The sequence below is a fragment of the Bombina bombina genome, chromosome 2 (genome assembly GCF_027579735.1).
Source record: "Bombina bombina isolate aBomBom1 chromosome 2, aBomBom1.pri, whole genome shotgun sequence".
Taxonomy (NCBI): Eukaryota; Metazoa; Chordata; class Amphibia; order Anura; family Bombinatoridae; genus Bombina; species Bombina bombina.
In genome coordinates, this window is record NC_069500.1 from 952185419 (window position 1) to 952207721 (window position 22303).

At 39.9% G+C, this 22303-nt stretch overlaps 1 protein-coding gene across 1 annotated transcript in view; it reads left to right on the plus strand.

Annotated features, from left to right (window-relative positions):
* GRID2 (glutamate ionotropic receptor delta type subunit 2) overlaps positions 1–22303 on the plus strand; it is a 2072895-nt gene that overhangs the window by 1661210 nt on the left and 389382 nt on the right. Inside the window, exon 13 of the mRNA XM_053700169.1 lies at positions 20203–20341. Coding sequence (XP_053556144.1) covers positions 20203–20341 — 139 coding nt within the window. The remainder of the gene's footprint in view (positions 1–20202; positions 20342–22303) is intronic.

A 22303-nucleotide genomic window follows, 5' to 3' on the forward strand; every position in this document is an offset into this window, starting at 1 on the left:
ATCGCTCTCAGTTCCAGGATGTTTATCGGGAGAAGGGACTCTTCCCGAGACCATAGATCCTGAGCTTTCAGGGAGTCCCAGACCGCGCCCCAGCCTAATAGACTGGCGTCGGTCGTGACAATGACCCACTCTGGTCTGCGGAAACTCATTCCCTGAGACAGTTGATCCTGAGTCAACCATCAACGGAGTGAGTCTCTGGTTACCTGATCTACTTGAATCTGGGGAGACAAGTCTGCATAGTCCCCATTCCACTGATTGAGCATGCACAGTTGTAATGGTCTTAGATGAATTTGAGCAAAAGGAACTATGTCCATTGCTGTGTCAGAGTATATGAATATTATGATGAATATTACATATGTATACATATATATGTATATTTTATACACTGTATATGTTAGATGAGACCTCAGGATTAATTGAACATGAGTTTGTTTAACACCACAGGGGGTCCCAACCCCCTTACCAGATGGGTTAGCTGGATGAATACACGTTTATCAGGATTGAAAATCAGCATAGCTTTTGAAGTACCACCTCCTATGGTGTAAAACACACAAACATTTTTTTTTTCCCTACTCATTTGACTATATATGCAGAGTTTTATAACTCCCAAAACATTTGGTGAGAGAAAAGAATGTGTTCAAGGACCCCTCTGGAATTTGTCACCTAAGTTTTGTGTGTTGCAAATACACAGATAGGGGGAAGGTGACACAGATAGAGTTGGATGCATTTTGCAAGGGGAACAATGCCAGTTTTCCATGTATGTTTGGAATGATTCATGATATATATATATATTAAAATTAAGCACATTGTATTAGGTGGATGATTGCTGCAGGGGATATTTATATAGGAAATAAATTCAGAATTAGTATAGATTGAATGACCATTTTGGTAATCCCTTATTTGAAGTGCATATATATATATATATATATATATATATATATATATATATATATATATATATATATGTTTTGAAAACATAAAAGATCTTACTTAGCCTCTGTGTTTTTAAGAATATAAATAAATATTTGTGGACCTAAAAGTAAATGATTAATAATACTTGGACCATAGACATATGAATGCTTAAACCATTTCTGATAATTGTTTCCATTTCTATTGCAGGCATCAATTCATATATACAGAAATTGTCGGAGACATAGAACATATTATATCACATGAAAACATATATAACAGGATATATAAATGCATTTTAAGCTAATAATTAGCAGTATTAAATTGCCTTAATATAATAAAATGTTAATAATATAACATATTTGATATCAAAATGACCAGAGAGGTGATATAGATTTGCCTCATCTATGATTGATATTCTGAGGGGTTCATGCAAGAAATTACGGCAGTTATTACATAGTTTAAAGAAATATTTCACTGTCTAAAAATGTTTAGAAGTGTTAAGGATGAATTTGTTTTGTGCTGCCACCGAAGGGCCGATACCGGTATAGCAGTTGAGATAACTGCTTAAAGGATGCGTTTCCATGGTGACCAAGGGCCAATCCAAATAGACATCCCACCTAACCAATGGGATGGTCAGATCTCGTAGGGCCACTCCCATGGTTTCATCAATGAATGAAAAAGTTATTTAAGTGAACGCATGAAAGAGAAAGACAGATTTTACTGACTTGAATGATACATTGCTGGGCGTCCAAAATACACTCATTCTAAACAAGCTGATCTACCTTCTTCTCAGTGATTGCAAAAATTTACTTATATATTTTCTGAGATGAAACAAGGAATCCTTGGTAACTGAACTATCTATTTTGGTAACGTATATATATATATATATATATAGAGTATAAGAAAAGGGCTGCTAATTACATGTGATATTTTAAAGTCACTGCAGTTTAAAGATAAGTTATATGCATAGTCAATTTGTATTTAATAGATTTAAAGAAACAGTGTGTTTTAGTTAGCATTTCACAGCCTATATATATATTGTTTAAATCTGCGTCTGATTGACCAAGTAACTCATCTATGCAAGTTCTGATATTGTCAGTTAATTTTGTATTAGGATAAATTGCAGTTAAATAGCAGAATATATATATTATCCTATTGTTTTATAAACACTGTTTAGAATTGTATTGCTTGGATGTTAAAGGTTTTTAGTCCCATTGTGTTAAATAAATAAAAGGCTGAATTGTGAAGATATATCTTTCTGGGTTTTGTAAGAAGAATAGCATATCTTAAGAGTTGGTTTTAACGCATATAAATTTTGTTTCATTTCTTTTTATTGCGAATATACTTCAATATGTTTATGGATATTAACTAAATAAAAGAATTCAGATATTTATATTAATTGTATGGTCTAGTAGATGCATGGTTGATTAGGGTTTCAATTTTTAAGGAAAATTATTTTAAGATTGTGTTTATAACCCTTCCATAAACTTATATATTATTTGGATAGCACTACTAAGATTTTCATAAATATGCTGACAGCTGCAACCATCAATCCTACTACTTCCATGCACTGAGCTATGGAAGGCTGCAGAATAGAGTGAAGAACTTGACAAGCGTTTAGAAGCTTTGAATTTCTGACCTCTGTCAGGAAGATCTTCATTCTTCATTTCTAAAGAATCTATTATTGTTCCCAAAAAGGGAACTCTTGTTGACGGAGACAGGGAACTCTTTTCTACGTTCACCTTCCACCCGTGAGATCTGAGAAAGGCTAGAACAATGTCTGTATGAGCCTTTGCCTTGGAAAGAGACGACGCTTGAATTAGAATGTCGTCTAGATAAGGTGCCACTGCAATGCCCCATCGGTCTTAGAACCGCTAGAAGGGACCCTAGCACCTTTGTGAAAATTCTGGGAGCAGTGGCTAGTCCGAATGGGAGAGCCACGAACTGATAATGTTTGTCCAGAAAGGCGAACCTTAGGAACTGATGATGATCTTTGTGGATAGGAATATGTAGGTACGCATCCTTTAAATCCACGGTAGTCATATATTGACCCTCCTGTATTGTGGGTAAAATTGTTCGAATGGTTTCCATTTTGAACGATGGAACTCTGAGAAATTTGTTTAGAATCTTTAAATCCAGAATTGGTCTGAAAGTTCCCTCTTTTTTGGGAACTACAAACAGGTTTGAGTAAAACCCCTGACCTTGTTCCGCAGTTGGAACTGAGTGTATCACTCCCATCTTTAACAGGTCTTCTACACAATGTAATAATGCCTGTCTCTTTATTTGGTTTGAAGACAAGTGAGACATGTGGAACCTTCCCCTTGGGGGTAGTTCCTTGAATTCTAGAAGATAACCCTGAGAGACTATTTCTAGTGCCCAGGGATCCTGAACATCTCTTGCCCAAGCCTGAGCAAAGAGAGAGAGTCTTCCCCCTACTAGATCCGGTCCCGGATCGGGGGCTACCCCTTCATGCTGTCTTGGTAGCAGCAGCAGGCTTCTTGGCCTGTTTACCCTTGTTCCAGCCTTGCATTGGTTTCCAAGCTGGTTTAGTCTGGGAAGCGTTACCCTCTTGTCTAGAGGCTGCAGAGTTGAAAGCCGGTCCGTTCCTGAAATTGCGAAAGGAACAAAAAACAGAATTTATGTTTACCTGATAAATTACTTTCTCCAACGGTGTGTCCGGTCCACGGCGTCATCCTTACTTGTGGGATATTCTCTTCCCCAACAGGAAATGGCAAAGAGCCCAGCAAAGCTGGTCACATGATCCCTCCTAGGCTCCGCCTACCCCAGTCATTCGACCGACGTTAAGGAGGAATATTTGCATAGGAGAAACCATATGTTACCGTGGTGACTGTAGTTAAAGAAAATAAATTATCAGACCTGATTAAAAAAACCAGGGCGGGCCGTGGACCGGACACACCGTTGGAGAAAGTAATTTATCAGGTAAACATAAATTCTGTTTTCTCCAACATAGGTGTGTCCGGTCCACGGCGTCATCCTTACTTGTGGGAACCAATACCAAAGCTTTAGGACACGGATGAAGGGAGGGAGCAAATCAGGTCACCTAAATGGAAGGCACCACGGCTTGCAAAACCTTTCTCCCAAAAATAGCCTCAGAAGAAGCAAAAGTATCAAATTTGTAAAATTTAGAAAAAGTGTGCAGTGAAGACCAAGTCGCTGCCTTACATATCTGATCAACAGAAGCCTCGTTCTTGAAGGCCCATGTGGAAGCCACAGCCCTAGTGGAGTGAGCTGTGATTCTTTCAGGAGGCTGCCGTCCGGCAGTCTCATAAGCCAATCGGATAATGCTTTTAATCCAGAAGGAGAGAGAGGTAGAAGTTGCTTTTTGACCTCTCCGTTTACCAGAATAAACAACAAACAAAGACAAAGTTTGTCTGAAATCCTTAGTAGCTGCTAAGTAAAATTTGAGAGCACGAACTACATCCAAGTTGTGCAACAAACGTTCCTTCTTTGAAACTGGATTAGGACACAAAGAAGGCACAACTATCTCCTGGTTAATGTTTTTGTTAGAAACAACTTTTGGAAGAAAACCAGGTTTAGTACGCAAAACCACCTTATCTGCATGGAACACCAGATAAGGAGAAGAACACTGCAGAGCAGATAATTCTGAAACTCTTCTAGCAGAAGAAATTGCAACCAAAAACAAAACTTTCCAAGATAATAACTTAATATCAACGGCATGTAAGGGTTCAAACGGAACCCGCTGAAGAACTGAAAGAACTAGGTTGAGACTCCAAGGAGGAGTCCAAATTTTGTAAACAGGCTTGATTCTAACCAGAGCCTGAACAAAGGCTAGAACATCTGGCACAGCTGCCAGCTTTTTGTGAAGTAACACAGACAAGGCAGAAATCTGTCCCATCAAGGAACTTGCAGATAATCCTTTTTCCAATCCTTCTCGAAGGAAGGATAGACTCTTAGGAATCTTAACCTTGTCCCAAGGGAATCCTGCAGATTCACACCAACAGATATACCAAATTATGTGGTAATTTTTCTGGTTACAGGCTTTCAGGCCTGAACAAGAGTATTAATAACAGAATCTGAGAACCCTCGCTTTGATAAGATCAAGCGTTCAATCTCCAAGCAGTCAGCTGGAGTGGGTCGAACGGACCTAGAACAAGAAGGTCTCGTCTCAAAGGTAGCTTCCATAGTGGAGCCGATGACATATTCACCAGATCTGCATACCAAGTCCTGCGTGGCCACGCAGGAGCTATCAAAATCACCGACGCCCTCTCCTGATTGATCCTGGCTACCAGCCTGGGGATGAGAGGAAACGGCGGGAACACATAAGCTAGTTTGAAGGTCCAAGGTGCTACTAGTGCATCCACTAGAGCCGCCTTGGGATCCCTGGATCTGTACCCGTAGTAAGGAACTCTGAAGTTCTGACGAGAGGCCATCAGATCCATGTCTGGAATGCCCCACGGTTGAGTGACTTGGGCAAAGATTTCCGGATGGAGTTCCCACTCCCCCGGATGCAATGTCTGACGACTCAGAAAATCCGCTTCCCAATTTTCCACTCCTGGGATGTGGATAGCAGACAGATGGCAGGAGTGAGACTCCGCCCATAGAATGATTTTGGTCACTTCTTCCATCGCTAGGGAACTCCTTGTTCCCCCCTGATGGTTGATGTATGAACTTGGCCCTCGCTAGCTGAGGCCAAGCTTTGAGAGCATTGAATATCGCTCTCAGTTCCAGAATATTTATCGGTAGAAGAGATTCTACCCGAGACCAAAGACCCTGAGCTTTCAGGGATCCCCAGACCGCGCCCCAGCCCATCAGACTGGCGTCGGTCGTGACAATGACCCACTCTGGTCTGCGGAAGGTCATCCCTTGTGACAGGTTGTCCAGGGACAGCCACCAACGGAATGAGTCTCTGGTCCTCTGATTTTCTTGTATCTTCGGAGACAAGTCTGAATAGTCCCCATTCCACTGACTGAGCATGAACAGTTGTAATGGTCTTAGATGAATGCGCACAAAAGGAACTATGTCCATTGCCGCTACCATCAAACCTATCACTTCCATGCACTGCGCTATGGAAGGAAGAGGAACGGAATGAAGTATCCGACAAGAGTCTAGAAGTTTTGTTTTTCTGGCTTCTGTCAGAAAAATCCTCATTTCTAAGGAGTCTATTATAGTTCCCAAGAAGGGAACCCTCGTTGACGGAGATAGAGAACTCTTTTCCACGTTCACTTTCCATCCGTGAGATCTGAGAAAGGCCAGGACAATGTCCGTGTGAGCCTTTACTTGAGGAAGGGACGACGCTCGAATCAGAATGTCGTCCAAGAAAGGTACTACAGCAATGCCCCTTGGTCTTAGCACCGCCAGAAGGGACCCTAGTACCTATGAGAAAATCCTAGGAGCAGTGGCTAATCCGAAAGAAAACGCCACGAACTGGAAATGCTTGTCCAGGAATGCAAACCTTAGGAACCGATGATGTTCCTTGTGGATAGGAATATGTAGATACGCATCCTTGAAATCCACCTTGGTCATGAATTGACCTTCCTGGATGGAAGGAAGAAGTGTTCGAATGGTTTCCATCTTGAACGATGGAACCTTGAGAAACTTGTTCAAGATCTTGAGATCTAAGATTGGTCTGAACGTTCCCTCTTTTTTGGGAACTATGAACAGATTGGAGTAGAACCCCATCCCTTGTTCTCCTAATGGAACAGGATGAATCACTCCCATTTTTAGCAGGTCTTCTACCCAATGTAAGAATGCCTGTCTTCTTATGTGGTCTGAAGACAACTGAGACCTGTGGAACCTCCCCCTTGGAGGAAGCCCCTTGAACTCCAGAGAATAACCTTGGGAGACTATTTCTAGCGCCCAAGGATCCAGAACATCTCTTGCCCAAGCCTGAGCGAAGAGAGAGAGTCTGCCCCCCACCAGATCCGGTCCCGGATCGGGGGCCCGCATTTCATGCTGTCTTGGTAGCAGTGGCAGGTTTCCTGGCCTGCTTTCCTTTGTTCCAGCCTTGCATAGGTCTCCAGGCTGGATTGGCTTGAGAAGTATTACCTTCCTGCTTAGAGGACGTAGCCCTTGGGGCTGATCCGTTTCTGCGAAAGGGACGAAACTTAGGTTTATTTTTGGTCTTGAAAAGACCTATCCTGAGGAAGGGCGTGGCCCTTGCCCCCAGTGATATCAGAGATAATCTCTTTCAAGTCAGGGCCAAAGAGTGTTTTCCCCTTGAAAGGAATGTCAAGCAATTTGTTCTTGGAAGACGCATCCGCTGCCCAAGATTTTAACCAAAGCGCTCTGCGCCACAATAGCAAACCCAGAATTTTTTCGCCGCTAACCTAGCCAATTGCAAGGTGGCGTCTAGGGTGAAAGAATTAGCCAATTTAAGAGCACGAATTCTGTCCATAATCTCCTCATAAGAAGAAGAATTACTAATAATCGCCTTTCCTAGCTCATCAAACTAGAAACACGCGGCTGCAGTGACAGGGACAATGCATGCAATTGGTTGTAGAAGGGAACCTTGCTGAACAAACATCTTTAGCAGACCTTCTAATTTTTTATCCATAGGATCTTGGAAAGCACAACTATCTTCTATGGGTATAGTGGCGCGCTTGTGTAGAGTAGAAACCGCCCCCTCGACCTTGGGGACTGTCTGCCATCAGTCCTTTCTGGGGTCGACTATAAGAAAACAATTTTATAAATATGGGGGGAGGTACTAAAGGTATACCGGGCCTGTCCCATTCTTTACTAACAATGTACGCCACCCGCTTGGATATAGGAAAAGCTTCGGGGGGCCCCGGGGCCTCTAAGAACTTTTCCATTTTACATAGTGGTTCTGGAATGACCAGATAATCACAATCATCCAAATTGGATAACACCTCCTTAAGCAGAGCGCGGAGATGTTCCAACTTAAATTTAAAAGTAATCACATCAGGTTCAGCTTGTTGAGAAATGTTTCCTGAATCTGAAATTTCTCCCTCAGACAAAACCTCCCTGGCCCCCTCAGACTGGTGTAGGGGCCCTTCAGAAACCATATCATCAGCGTTCTCATGCTCTACAGAATTTTCTAAAACAGAGCAGTCGCGCTTTCGCTGATAAGTGGGCATATTGGCTAAAATGTTTTTGATAGAATTATCCATTACAGCCGTTAAATGTTGCATAGTAAGGAGTATTGGCGCACTAGATGTACTAGGGGCCTCCTGTATGGGCAAGACTGGTGTAGACGAAGGAGGGGATGATGCAGTACCATGCTTACTCCCCTCACTTGAGGAATCATCTTGGGCATCATTTTTACTAAATTTTTTTATGACATAAAATACATATAGTTAAATGAGAAGGAACCTTGGTTTCCCCACAGTCAGAACACAATCTATCTGGTAGTTCAGACATGTTAAACAGGCATAAACTTGATAACAAAGCACAAAAAACGTTTTAAAATAAAACCGTTACTGTCACTTTAAATTTTAAACTAAACACACTTTATTACTGCAATTGCGAAAAAGTATGAAGGAATTGTTCAAAATTCACCAAAATTTCACCACAGTGTCTTAAAGCCTTAAAAGTATTGCACACCAAATTTCGAAGCTTTAACCCTTAAAATAACGGAACCGGAGCCGTTTATATATTTAACCCCTTTACAGTCCCTGGAATCTTTCTAAGCCATCTCCGTGGAGATGTTGCCTGTACAACGGCAAAGAGAATGACTGGGGTAGGCGGAGCCTAGGAGGGATCATGTGACCAGCTTTGCTGGGCTCTTTGCCATTTCCTGTTGGGGAAGAGAATATCCCACAAGTAAGGATGACGCCGTGGACCGGACACACCTATGTTGGAGAAATTGGACTTATTCTTAGCCTTGAAAGGTCTATCTTGTGGGAGGGCATGGCCCTTTCCCCCAGTGATGTCTGCAATAATTTCTTTCAATTCTGGCCCAAAAAGGGTCTCACCTTTGAAAGGGATATTAAGCAATTTTGTCTTGGAAGATACATCTGCCGACCAAGACTTTAGCCAGAGCGCTCTGCGCGCCACAATTGCAAACCCTGAATTTTTCGCCGCTAATCTCTCTAACTGCAAAGCGGCATCTAAAATAAAGGAATTAGCTAACTTAAGTGCGTGAATTCTGTCCATGATCTCCTCATATGGAGTCTCCTTACTGAGCGACTTTTCCAGTTCCTCGAACCAGAAACACGCCGCTGCAGTGACAGGAATAATGCACGAAATTGGTTGAAGGAGGTAACCTTGCTGTTCAAAAATCTTTTTAAGCAAACCCTCCAATTTTTTATCCATAGGATCTTTGAAAGCACAATTGTCCTCAATGGGAATAGTCGTGCGTTTAGCTAGTGTAGAAACCACCCCCTCGACCTTAGGGACTGTTTGCCATGTGTCCTTCCTGGGGTCGACCATGGGGAACAATTTCTTAAATATAGGAGGAGGGAAAAAAGGTATGCCTGGCTTCTCCCACTCCTTATTCACTATGTCCGCCACTCTTTTAGGTATCGGAAAGGCATCAGGGTGCACCGGGACCTCAAGGAATTTGTCCATCTTGCACAATTTTTCTGGGATGACCAAATTGTCACAATCATCCAGAGTAGATAGAACCTCCTTAAGTAATGCGCGGAGGTGCTCTAATTTAAATTTAAATGTCACAACATCAGGTTCTGTCTGCTGAGAAATTCTTCCTGTATCAGAAATTTCACCATCTGACAAACCCTCCCTCACTGCCACTTCAGACTGGTGTGAGGGTATGACAGATAAATTATGTTGAATTGTTTTTATTGAAGTTTTACATATAACAAAAACAAGTAAAATCAAATAATATAAAATAAAATAAAATAAAATAAAATACATGTGTCAATCGTTTTTCTTCGTAATGTTCATCTTTTACAGTATATAACCTTAGCTGAAATAAAATCTATCCATAGTTTACAGATCAGTGAAAACAAGGTATTTATGTGCTCTATACCATCCTTGCGTTTGTCCTCATTGAGGGCCCCGGCTCTTGTTTTAAATTGTAGGGTCTGGGGCATGAGTATTATTCTGGGTGGTTTTTCTTTTTGACTCATGGTACATTACAAAAGGTTCCCATCTTGTAAGGAATCTTTCAGTATCGTTAAGGGTTTCAGCTGCTGCGCTTGCCATATTGTAATGATACTCTAATTTGTTATAGATAAAGGTAACGTCAGGTGGGGTGGATTTCCAGAATTGGGCTATGCTGATTTTAACTACCGTGCATACCATCATGACTAGTTGAAGGTGGGTCTTTGGAATTCCTGGGATTGGGAAATGAAGCAGAGCTTGCTCTATCGTTAATGTTATTTGTTTTTGGAAGATTGCACTTAATAGTCGTGAGGTGTAGTCCCAGGTTTTCTTAATTTGCTCACATTCCCACCACATGTGGATATATGTGCCTCTTTCCCCGCACCCTCTATAACAAAGCTGTGTTAGTGAGCCCCCTGTTTCATGTGTTCTTGTGGGATGGAGGTACCATCTAAATGCAATTTTTATGAAATTTTCTCTAAGTTGAGCGTTCTGCGTAAAGGAGGCACCATTTTTAAGGTTTGTAAACCATGTTTCAAGTGGCCAGACTTTACCTATGTCTCGTTCCCATCTATTGATGGTTTGTGTTTTTTCTTTGTTTTCTGTGGAATTAAAGATTGAGTATAAGGTTGATATCACTCCCGATATCTGAATGGTTGTAAGGCATAGTGTTTCTAGTTTTGTGTTTGGGGGGGGTTTCGCCATACCTAGTATCTCAATCGCCCTCGACCTCAGTTGCAAGTAATGATACCATATGTTTTTGTCACTAACATCTAGGTTATGATATTGTTCAAAAGATAATACTTTATCAGCTGTAATCACGTCAGCTATTCTATAAAGCCCTTTATTGGACCATTTCTGCTGAATCTCTATGTCTATTGAGGTACCAAGCGTTACTAAAGGGGTTAGTGTGGATCTATCTCTGATAAGAGTGTATTTCGAATTTAGATATTTCCAAATGTGGATAGTGTGTTCAATCGCAATAAATTTTCTGTTATGTTTGTGCTTTGAGAGATGTGGGGCCCAGAGCGCCCGGGAAAGGAAGTTTGTCTCTAGAATGTTCGACTCAATGTGGGTCCAACTCTTCTTACTATTATCTTTAAACCATTGTATGGTCTGTGACATTCTTGCGGCATGATAGTATGAGATTAAATTAGGCACTCCTACCCCTCCTTCGTTTCTAATTGTACACATTACTTTTCTGTTGATCCTGGCTTTTTTCCCTTGCCAGATGAATTTTAGTAAATCTCTTTGTAGTTTGTGTAATTCTGAGAGTGGGACAGAGATGGGGAGGGCTCTAAACAAGTATAATATTTTGGGTAATAGTGTCATTTTAGTGGTAATAATTCTGCCGTACAGAGATATTTTAAGTTTAGTCCATTTACTGATTAAATCTCTAATATGCTTGAACATAGGTGTATAATTAGATTGGTAGAGACTATGTATGTTAGTTGGAAGATTTATCCCTAAGTACTTAATATTCTTCTTGGCCCATTTAAATGCAAAATTGAGTTCCAGTAGTTTTTTTGTATGCTGTGGAAGTTTGATGCTTAAGGCCTCGCACTTGTCTTCATTTATTTTGTAACCTGAAAGGTTACTGAATTGTTGCATTATATGATATAGGGGGGGAAGAGATAACAGTGGTTTAGTCAGTGACAGGATGATATCATCCGCGAATAGGGATAATTTGTGGTCTGTTACTCCATCGTTAATACCTGCTATATTCTGATCATCTCTTATTTTAATTGCCAAAGGCTCAATACAGAGGGCAAATAGTAGGGGGGATAGTGGACAGCCTTGGCGGGTGCCGTTCTTAATTTGTATTGCTTGGGACTGGTAGCCAGATAGCCTAATGAATGCCGTAGGGGATGAGTAAAGATTGGTGATCGCGTCAAGAAATTCACCCCTAATACCTGTTTTCTTGAGGACCGCAAACATATATTGCCAATTAACTCTGTCGAACGCCTTCTCTGCATCCAGGGCTAGAAACAGAGAAGGCGTCCCTCTGACTGTGGCGAGATTAATCAGGTCTATCACTTTACGGGTGTTGTCTGGAGCTTCTCTACCGGAGACAAACCCCACTTGATCTAAGTGTATAACCTTGGTAAGTAGAGGGTTTAATCGATTCGCCAATATTTTGGTGAATAGTTTTATGTCTTGGTTTATCAGTGATATAGGCCTGTAGTTTTGGCAGTGCTGCTTATTTTTGCCTGGCTTCGGGATTACTGTGATTCTGGCTGTTAACATCTCAGGGGGTATTACTTTATTTTGTAGAATAGAGTTGAATACATTCGTTAGTTGTGGTATTAGGATAGGTTGCAGCAATTTATAGAAAATTCCCGAGTATCCATCTGGCCCTGGTGCCTTAGAACTTTTAAGAGTTTTTATGGCTAATTTTACTTCTTCATGGGTGATCGGGCTATTCAGGGCATCCCTATCTTGTTCAGTTATGGATGGCAAGGAGCTATTTTCTAGGAATGTGTCAAGTTCTTTAGTTTTGTCTATATTAGATTTGTTATGCGTGAGATTGTATAGTTTATGGTAATACTCAGCAAATGTATTTGCAATAGACAGGGGATCATTAGTCGTTTTATTATCCGACAGTTGTAATTGGGGTACAGTAGTGATTCTGGTAATGTCTTTCAATTTATTAGCCAACATTTTGTCGGGTTTGTTGCTGTAAATATAGTATTGTGTGTCTATCATTTTGATTGTCCTAATTGCATCTTTATTTAAGAGATGATCTAGCTTGTCGGTTTTAATCTTTAATTGTTTCATTAATCCTTTCGTTGACTTATCTAAAATTTTAGTTCTTAAGAGATTAATCTCTGATTTCAGTTGCTCAATTTGGGTGTTTTGGATTTTATGCCGCTTGTTTGATTCTGTGATCAAAAGACCTCTAACATAGGCTTTTAATGCCCCCCATTCATAGATAGGGTTGGAGGTAGTGTTTTTATTAAGTGTAATAAACTCCTGTATGTGTTGTTGGATTGTATTTAGTATCAGCTTGTCTTGTAATAGGTTGTGGTTGAGTGTCCAGGCTTTTATTCTCTTTGGGTTAACCATTCCCGATAACTTAATTTCCACTATGGAATGGTCTGACCAAACGCAATTTATAATTGTAGCTTTAATCAATAAGGGCACCATAACTTGACTTAGGAGAATGTAATCGATTCTTGAGTATGAGTTATGTACTGGGGAGTAGTATGTATAGTCTTTTACTGTTGTGTTGAGTGTTCGCCAACTATCTATTAGGTTATGATCTAGGGTAAAGTCTTTTAAAACTTTATGGGTGGGTCTGCGTGCTTTTTGTTGTGAGATAGTTACTGTAGATCTATCTACATTATCGTCCATGGTTGTATTGAAGTCTCCCCCAATAATTGTTTTGTACCTTTTCCAGAGTGTAAGTTGTTTGCTAAGTCTAGACATGAATGGAGATAGATGTTCGTTAGGGGCGTAGACATTTACCAGTAGGACCGGGGTGTCTTGTATGAGGCCTTTTAGAATTAAGAATCTCCCCTCTTTGTCCCTTATAACTGATTCTTCTTTAAAGTTTAATGAGGAGTGGAGGAGAATTGTAACTCCACACCTTTTGTTTGGATTGATTGAATGGTATTGTGTAGGGTATGTTTTATCCCAGTATTTAGGGGTGTAAGATCTAGTAAAATGTGTCTCCTGCAGCATTACTATTTGCGCTTTTAGGGACTTATATTCATTGATGGCCTTTCTGCGTTTTATGTCAGAGTTCAGTCCTCTGACGTTATGTGATATAATTTTAATGGACATAATGGCTGGATAAGCATATTGCTATTGTTTCCCTATCTTTACCCCCTGAATGGAGTTCACAGAACACCTTAAAGCTCACATATTGTTGCTTAATCTTACCACTCGAAGAGCCGGGACCCTCGTGGGAATGCTGTGGGGTACCATGCTGTGAGATGGCCCTTACAGTATATCTCGGTGGGAGACAAGAGGATTTTATGAGGATACTTAGAAAGTGGGACCAGCTATGCAGCCCATAATCGTACAATGGTGTAGGCTTCAAAAGGAAGCTCATCCTGTAACACAAAGCAGATTTGAGAAACACATGTAAAAGTAACAAAAAAAATAAACATGTCAGCAATTCTAACTTAGGCATTCCTAGTAGAGGAACGAAACATGGCATGCATTCGGTGTATACATTGATCTGAACAATTCTAACTTGGGGAGGGACGGGGAGGCAGGGGAAGTTGAAGGAATATGCATGGAGGGTAGGGACAGGGTAGGAATAAGGGGGTATGAAAAAGGGAGAGTAAGGGATGATGGGTGGGGAAGGGGGGGGGGGGGGGGGGGATCCCGAGATACTAGACGGCATCTCATTCTGCAAAAATAGAAAATAGATAACAGTGAAAATAGTGAAAATAGTGGGGTACTGGTTATGTTTCAACCAAAGATAAAAGTTCAAACATGGTGCTAATAAATGAGTTCCATATGTTGCGATAAACTGTGGTAAACAGTCACTGAAACTTCTCTTATCTAACTGTTAGCTTAATCAGTGCCCCTTAAGATATCTGGAAGCCTAATTGCTTCCACCAATGTCATTACCAGTACCGTCTCTTATTGTTACAGCACTTCACTCCGGGTCTTCATCTTCTGATGAGGATTCTGATTCTTTAGGGTCGCTTGGTGTAGGTTTCTTTCGTTTGGTCTTACCCATTTCACGGGCCGGTGTCCATTCTCTTTGAAGATTTTTCTTTGTAGTCTTGCTGGGTGCAGGTATGTTAGAACTCTCAGTTGGAATTTTGAGCTTGGCCAATAGTGAGAAGCCTTCTTCCCTAGTAGTGCAGCTATACATGATGTTTTGGATGGAGAAGACTAACTTGAATGGGAAGTTCCATCTGTATTTGATGTGGGCAGCATTGAGGGCTGTTGTTATGGGTTTCAGTTCTCTCCTTTTTCGGAGTGTGATGGGGGCTAAGTCGGTGAAGATTTGGATTTCATGTCCATCATAAGTGACAGTCTGGTTATTTCTTGCAGCTTTTATTATGAGATCCTTGATGTGAAAGTAGTGAAGTTTAGTTATAATGTCCCTTGAGGCGAATTGCTGTGGCTTTGTCAGTGCCCTGTGCACACGATCCATAAGTAGCATGTCTACTTCCACTTCAGGAACTAGTTGATGGAAAAGATCTGTGATAGTTTCATCTAAGTTTTTATAGGATTCCGGAAGGTTTCTAATGCGGATATTCGATCTGCGGGATCTGTTTTCAAGGTCCTCGATGTGATCCTCTAATTTAGTTATGTAGGTAGAGTTCTCCTGAATTGAGTGGCGTAGCTGGGGGATTTCTTCCACTATATCATCCAGTTTGTTTTCTAGTTCAGCCGTACGGCCTCCAATTTCTCTGATATCCAGTCTTAATTCTGAAATAGCGGATTTTAGTTCCTCCTGGAATAAAGATTTTATCTGTGTTAAAAGTTCTTTGTTGGATATCGACACAGTGGGGTGCTCAGTAGCCATTTGTGGGTTTTTTGTAGGGCTAGCGGTTTGAGTTGTGATGCTTTTATCTAAGGTTTTTTGCTTTGCTTGAGATTTTGATAGACATTCTTTGACTGTCTGCGTTTTATTTTTCATTGTAGTGCAGCTTTCTTGTGTCCAGGGGATGGTGTGCTCTTTAATTGTTATTCAAGAGGTGGAAGGTTTATTGGCTTAATATAGCTGTAATATGTACTCGGGATCTGGAGTAGCTTAGGGAAATTACATTAGACAGAATTGCTCATAATCTTTAGAGATGTCGATATAGACAGAGTGGATCTTTAGTTTGCCATTACTTTCCTCATTCAGAGTGATGTGCTACATATCTTTATCTTTCCTGCTGAGGGGGTGAGATAAAGAGTTACTGAAAAATTTTGTGAGTCCCTGCAGCTCCTATTCCTCCGTAGTGTAACTGAGCCCTCCGGTTCTGGCCACCTGGACTGTCCCGTTCCAAGGCTAACTACACCTCCAAACAAGGCAGGCAGCAAGGGTGTCTCTCCTAAGGAGGGTCGAAAAGGAAAAGGAGACCTGCAGGTTTTGCTTGTTATTAATACGCCATGAGCAGTGAGTCTGCTTTTTTAAGAAAAAATATGATAGTCTATACTGAGTCTGGCTTACAGTATTGTGGCGCAGCCGGGGTATGTGGGGTCTGCTTATTTATTTTAAGGAGCTGGTGCAGCAGTCTGTGTGGGAGAGAGAAGAAGCAGCAAGATGGCGCCTTTTCCCGCCCTCAGAAGTTTCGGCCCGTATTTATTATTATTTTTTGTTTTTTATCTCGTCTTAATTTTTATAAGGGCTTCCTCGGTGCTGGGTATCTGTGAGGCCTTTAGTTAAAGGTGTAGGTTGATGTGGGTGGGGGGTAATATCTCTCCCCTGCTGCTATCGTGTGTCTGTCCCCCTTTATTAAATTATTTGATGCGTGGCTTAAGTGCTGTGTCGGGAGGCCTCACCTGTTGCCTGTTGGTATGCGGGTCGTCTAGTCAGCTTAGACTGTGTTGATGTCAGGAGTGAGGAGTGACTGCCGTTGCTTATCCTCCGTAGGTTGATGTCTTTCTGAAGCAGCCGTCGGAGCGGAGCCCCGACCCTCCGACGCTGTGCTGTTGCGGCAGTAAGAATGTTATTCCGACAACGAACCCCTCCGTATTGCCCCGGAATCCTCTCTTGATGTGCTCTACAGAGTGCCTGTCTCCTATTTGTGCTCACAATGTCTTTTTTAGTGTGATTTAGCACTTTTTTCTACTAAGTTAGGCTCTTTAGCAGCGGAGCTCTCTCAGGACACGTCTGGCTTCAATGGCTGCTAGCTCCGCCCTCCTTATGACAGATAAATTATCATCAGCGCCCTCCTACTCTACAGTGTTTAAAACTGAGCAATCACGCTTTTTCTGAAATGCTGGCATTTTGGATAAAATATTAGCTATGGAGTTATCCATTACAGCCGTCAATTGTTGCATAGTAACAAGCATTGGCGCGCTAGAAGTACTAGGGGTCGCCTGCGCGGGCATAACTGGTATAGACACAGAAGGAGAGGATGCAGAACTGTCCCTACTTCCTTCATTTGAGGAATCATCCTGGGCAACCTTACTAAATGTGACAGTACTGTCCTTACTTTGTTTGGACGCCATGGCACAATTATCACATACATTTGAAGGGGGGACCACCTTGGCCTCCATACATACAGAACATGATCTATCTGAAGGTACAGACATGTTAGACAGGCTTAAACTGGATAATAAAGCCAAAAACCGTTTTTAAAGAAAACCGTTACTGTCTCTTTAAATGTTAAACAGAGCACACTTTATTACTGAATATGTGAAAAACTATTTTCACCACAGTGTCTTAATGCATTCAAAGTATTGCACCCCAATTTTCAAGCTTTTAACACTTAAAATGCGAAAAACGGAGCCGTTTACAATTTTAACCCCACTACAGTCCCAGCCACAGCGTTTGTTGCGACTTCACCTATCCCAGGGGGGTATACGATACCAATTCAAGCCTTCCAGGAACGTTTTCAGTAGATGCCAGACCCTCTCACATGCAGTTGCATGCACTGCACTCAAAAGAAACTGTGCAATAATGGCGCGAAAATGAGGCTCTGCCTACGAAAGGCCCTTCCTGACTGGGAAGGTGTCTTAACTAGTGCCTGGCGTTAAAAACGTTCCCTAAATAATAAAAAGTGTGAAATCGACTTCAAACTGTAAATAACACTTGAATAATACTTAAATAAGCAATCGATTTAGCCCTTAAGAGTGTCCACCAGTTAATAGCCCATAATAAGCCCTTTATTCTTTTAGAGTCTAAGAAAATGGCTTACCGATCCCCATGAGGGAAAATGACAGCCTTCCAGCATTACACAGTCTTGTTAGAAAAATGGCTAGTCATACCTTGAGCAGAAAAGTCTGCAAACTGTTCCCCCCAACTGAAGTTCTCTGGGCTCAACAGTCCTGCGTGGGAACAGCAATTGATTTTAGTTACTGCTGCTAAAATCATACTCCTCTTTTAAACAGAACTCTTCATCTCTTTCTGTTTCAGAGTAAATAGCACAACCAGTACTATTTCAAAATAACAAACTTTTGCTAGAAGAATAAAAAACTACAAGTAAACACCACATACTCTTCACCATCTCCGTGGAGATGCTACTTGTTCAGAGCGGCAAAGAGAATGACTGGGGGGGCGGAGCCTGAGGAGGGGCTATATGGACAGCTTTTGCTGTGCTCTTTGCCATTTCCTGTTGGGGAAGAGAATATTCCCACAAGTAAGGATGACACCGTGGACCGGACACACTAATGTTGGAGAAAAAAACTGACTAGCATGGAGAGGGGGCTTAAGGGGCTTTTTTTGAGAATTATATTATAAAGTATGTGTCTCTCCTTTATGTCCAGAACCCTACATAGCAAGATGAACAGCTCTCAAGCTAACATTTTCCTTTCTGAAATTCTTTTGAGGGACCTCACATTACTGACTAGACTTATTAGATAATCTCATCAGAACAGAGTGCTTTAGAACATTGAACCCATAATGAGGGTAGTTCGTCCCAGTGCTGTCTTGCTAAAAGGTTACTTGCTGAGTACAATAGTTTGTTAGCAGCAAGAAACATCACACAAAAATAGTGCTTTTAGAGGGAGTATGTACTTATCAATGGTTTCTAACATATTCAATTGATGAAAGCGGGTTAACTGTGTTTGTATTTCCCATCCCCTCCGAAGGTTGTAAAAACATTCTCTGCTCTCTCCCTTGCAGATGTAATTTGCATTATGCCCTTAGCTGCGATAGAGGTTTGCAAAACGTTATTTCCCAAGGTCATGCAGCAGGGCCGTATTAGTGCATAGACCAACAAGGCCTGTGCCTAGTGTGGCAAATTTTGGGGGCCGGTATTTGTCCTGGCCGCCGCACTAAATATGAGTGGCTTTAAAAAAAATGTGACTTTGACAGGGCGTCTTGCCGCCCAGAGGTGACGTGACCGACTTTTCGCTGAGGTCACGTGAGGTTTTTTTAACTAGCCGCCTTCCTGTCTATTTGCACGCCGCAAAGGATGGAATGTGGATGGAGTCACACACAGATGCACGTGATCTCCCAGGCCTGGGGGCAATGGGGGTTAGCCCGTGTGAGATCGTGAGAAGAGAAGAGTGAGTGCCTAGGGCAGCAAGAAACCTAAATACGCCACTATCATGCAGTCAAGGGGTTAATGTTCTTTGCAGAGTCTTATATTTCTGCTCCTGAAACTATAAATGTTTTGCAGTCTTCCCTTTATCTGTCACTTTACTCCTGGGGCCTGTTTTATTTCATTTCAGAGGATAAATTAACAGAGTGCATCTGTAGGCAAGTAACTTTTATGGATATTTTTTTTATGTATGCCCCATTTTGGACATGTTCTTTTATACAGGTTGCCTTGGCTTTTTTATGTGGTATAAGATTTTATATCCAGAAACATGTTTCTGTTTAAAGGTTGTTAAAGTGTGTTTTTGGAGTTTGGGAGAAGCATCCCTGACCTAACATTAAAAAACTTCCTAAACTACCACTGCCCAGCATGCTATTCACTGCTATATCCTTATAATGAATGTAAAAAACTAAAAACTGCTTTATACTGTCAAATGACTCTAAAGTAGTTAAATGTGAAGCCAGGTACCATCATAACAATGTTTATAACGAACGTTAAACTTTTATATTTTCATTAACACTGTCTAATGAAATAGGGTCATGTTTTTTATCAGGGAAATTATACCTTAAAGGGACAGTAAAGTCATAATTAGACATTCATGATTTAGACAGAGCATACAATTTTAAATAATTTTCCAATTTACTTCTATCATTTAATTTGCTTCCTTCTCTTGCTATCCTTTGCTTAAAGGTTTATCTAGGAAAACGCAGGGGCAGCAATTAATCTAGGTTGTACAATTAAAATTAATTAATATGAATTTTACTTTGAAATAAAGATATACTATTTTGTTTCTATAGAAATCCTGTGCGTGCCCTCCTACATTCTGACATGTGTATATATATATATATATATATATATATATATATATATATATATATATACCGATTGTCATTTCAGTTTCAGTTAGAAACCAGTAGTGCATTGCTGCTCCTTCAACAAATGATACCAAGAAAATGAAGGTAATTTGATAATAAAAGTAAACTGGAAAGTTGTTTAAAACTGAACATTCTATCTAAATCATGAAAGAAAATGTTTGGGTTTCATGTCCCTTTAAAACAAGATTTATTTTGCATTGCTACACAAGACAACAGGAAACAAACTATTTTTTGTTCTTTTTTTACAGGAGGTGAAGTACCCTATACTACACTAGCCACTCGCATGATGATGGGAGCCTGGTGGTTGTTTGCTTTAATTGTCATCTCTTCCTACACAGCAAACCTAGCAGCGTTTTTGACAATATCTCGCATTGAAAGTTCTATTCAGTAAGTACACAGCTGCAAGGCTATATTGCATAGAATTATAAAACAGACAGGAACAATGTAGAGTAAAATGTCCTTGTTATTTTATTAACCTTGATGTTCAACACATTACAAAAAAATGCTGATATTCCAAATCTTGGCCAATATGTCAATGTCTAGCTAATAGAACTGTAGGTACTTTAACCTTTTTAACTTTATTTTTACTTTAGAAGCCAAATTATATTGTGAGTATTTTTGCATTTTTGGCAGATATGAAATTATTTAGTAGCACTTACTTTATTTTTATATCTTATCTGTTTAATGCATTTGTTACAACATTATAGATAATCATAATTATTTCAAATACTTCTAAATAAGTAAAAGGTAATTTTCATGAAAAAAAATAAGAGCCAGATTACAAGTTGAGTGCTATTTAACACTTTCACTATAGCGTTAATTGTGCTAGAAGGAAACTTGTTGCGTGCATCAGGTTGCGTGGGTATTACGAGTTGAAAGTAAAAAGTTATTTTTATTGCGCTAACCTGACGTGAGCAAAAAGCCAAACTTACAATATCACATGCACGTTCATCTATTCCCCCATATAATTCAATGGAGAGAAAAAACACCCCACTCGCGCGCAAACCCAATTACAAATTCTCATGTGCGCTGACCCGACATGAAAATATGAATAATTCACGTTCTAACGTTCTAATGCTCTACATATACAAGAATATCTTCTATTTTTTCATAAATACATATTTCTACATATATCTCATGGTATTTTGTTACAATATATATATATATATATATATATATATATATATATATATATATATATATATATATATAGGTATAAACCTATATATAGAGATGATTATATATAGGTATAGATATATACATATATATATATAGCAATATCTATTTTTAAATACACAGAACATATCCTGTTATGTGCAGAACATTGGAATGTGAAATATTTACAGTAAATACATATCTAAAACCTTTATTAATTATGAATATTGCATAAATATGCGTTTGCATATTTTCATCTACTTAACTGCAAAGGGCTCTAATGCACTTCTATATATGTCTATATATATATACATATGTATTTATGTGTTTATATGTGTATATATGTTTGTAAATACATATATACACACATAAATATATATGTACACACATACACATTGCTAGAGTGCAATCCATATCTATATATAATCTTTATCAATCAACAAGGTGGATTAGTAAATTAGCAATACAAGATCTCAAGATCAAGGGTAGGAAATAATTTGCAAAAGTGCTACTTTAGTAAAACGCTGATTGATTTATGAAATTATTATTAATAGAGGGGGTAGCGACAAATACAGCAAGTAAATTAAAAAAAAATGCCTGGAGTAAGCTTAATGGGCTTCTTATCTCAATGCATTTGACAGTTTTTCACAGCTAGAGGGAGTTAGTTCATGTGTGCCATATAGATAACATTGTGCTCTTGTCATTGTTTCACCCAATGGATTCAGCTATCTTCAAGTAGTGCATTTAATGCTCATGAGCCTACTTACATTTACTATTTAACAAAAGATATCAAGAGAATGAAGGAAATGTGATTAGTGGTGTAAATTGGAAAGTTGTTTAAAATTGCATGTTCTGTCTGAATCATGAAAGTTTAATTTTGAATTTATGGTCCCTTTAATTATGTTTATTGTCTAGTGGTTTATGTTTTAAAGATATATGATTTTTATACCTTGAGGTCCTTTATTATACTGGATCTCTTAACAATAATTTCATATAAGAATTTTTCTTTACTTTGTGGAAATCTGCTAGTTCAAAAACAAGAATTATTTGCCTCCCAAACACAAGTGTAGCGACACAGGCTTTTTTTATGAAGGTTTATGTTTTAAAGAAATATTTACTTAAATGGGCATAAACGACCAATTAATTGTGCAACTGTGTATTCAAAGTCCATTTCTTGCATTGTCCTTGAATTTG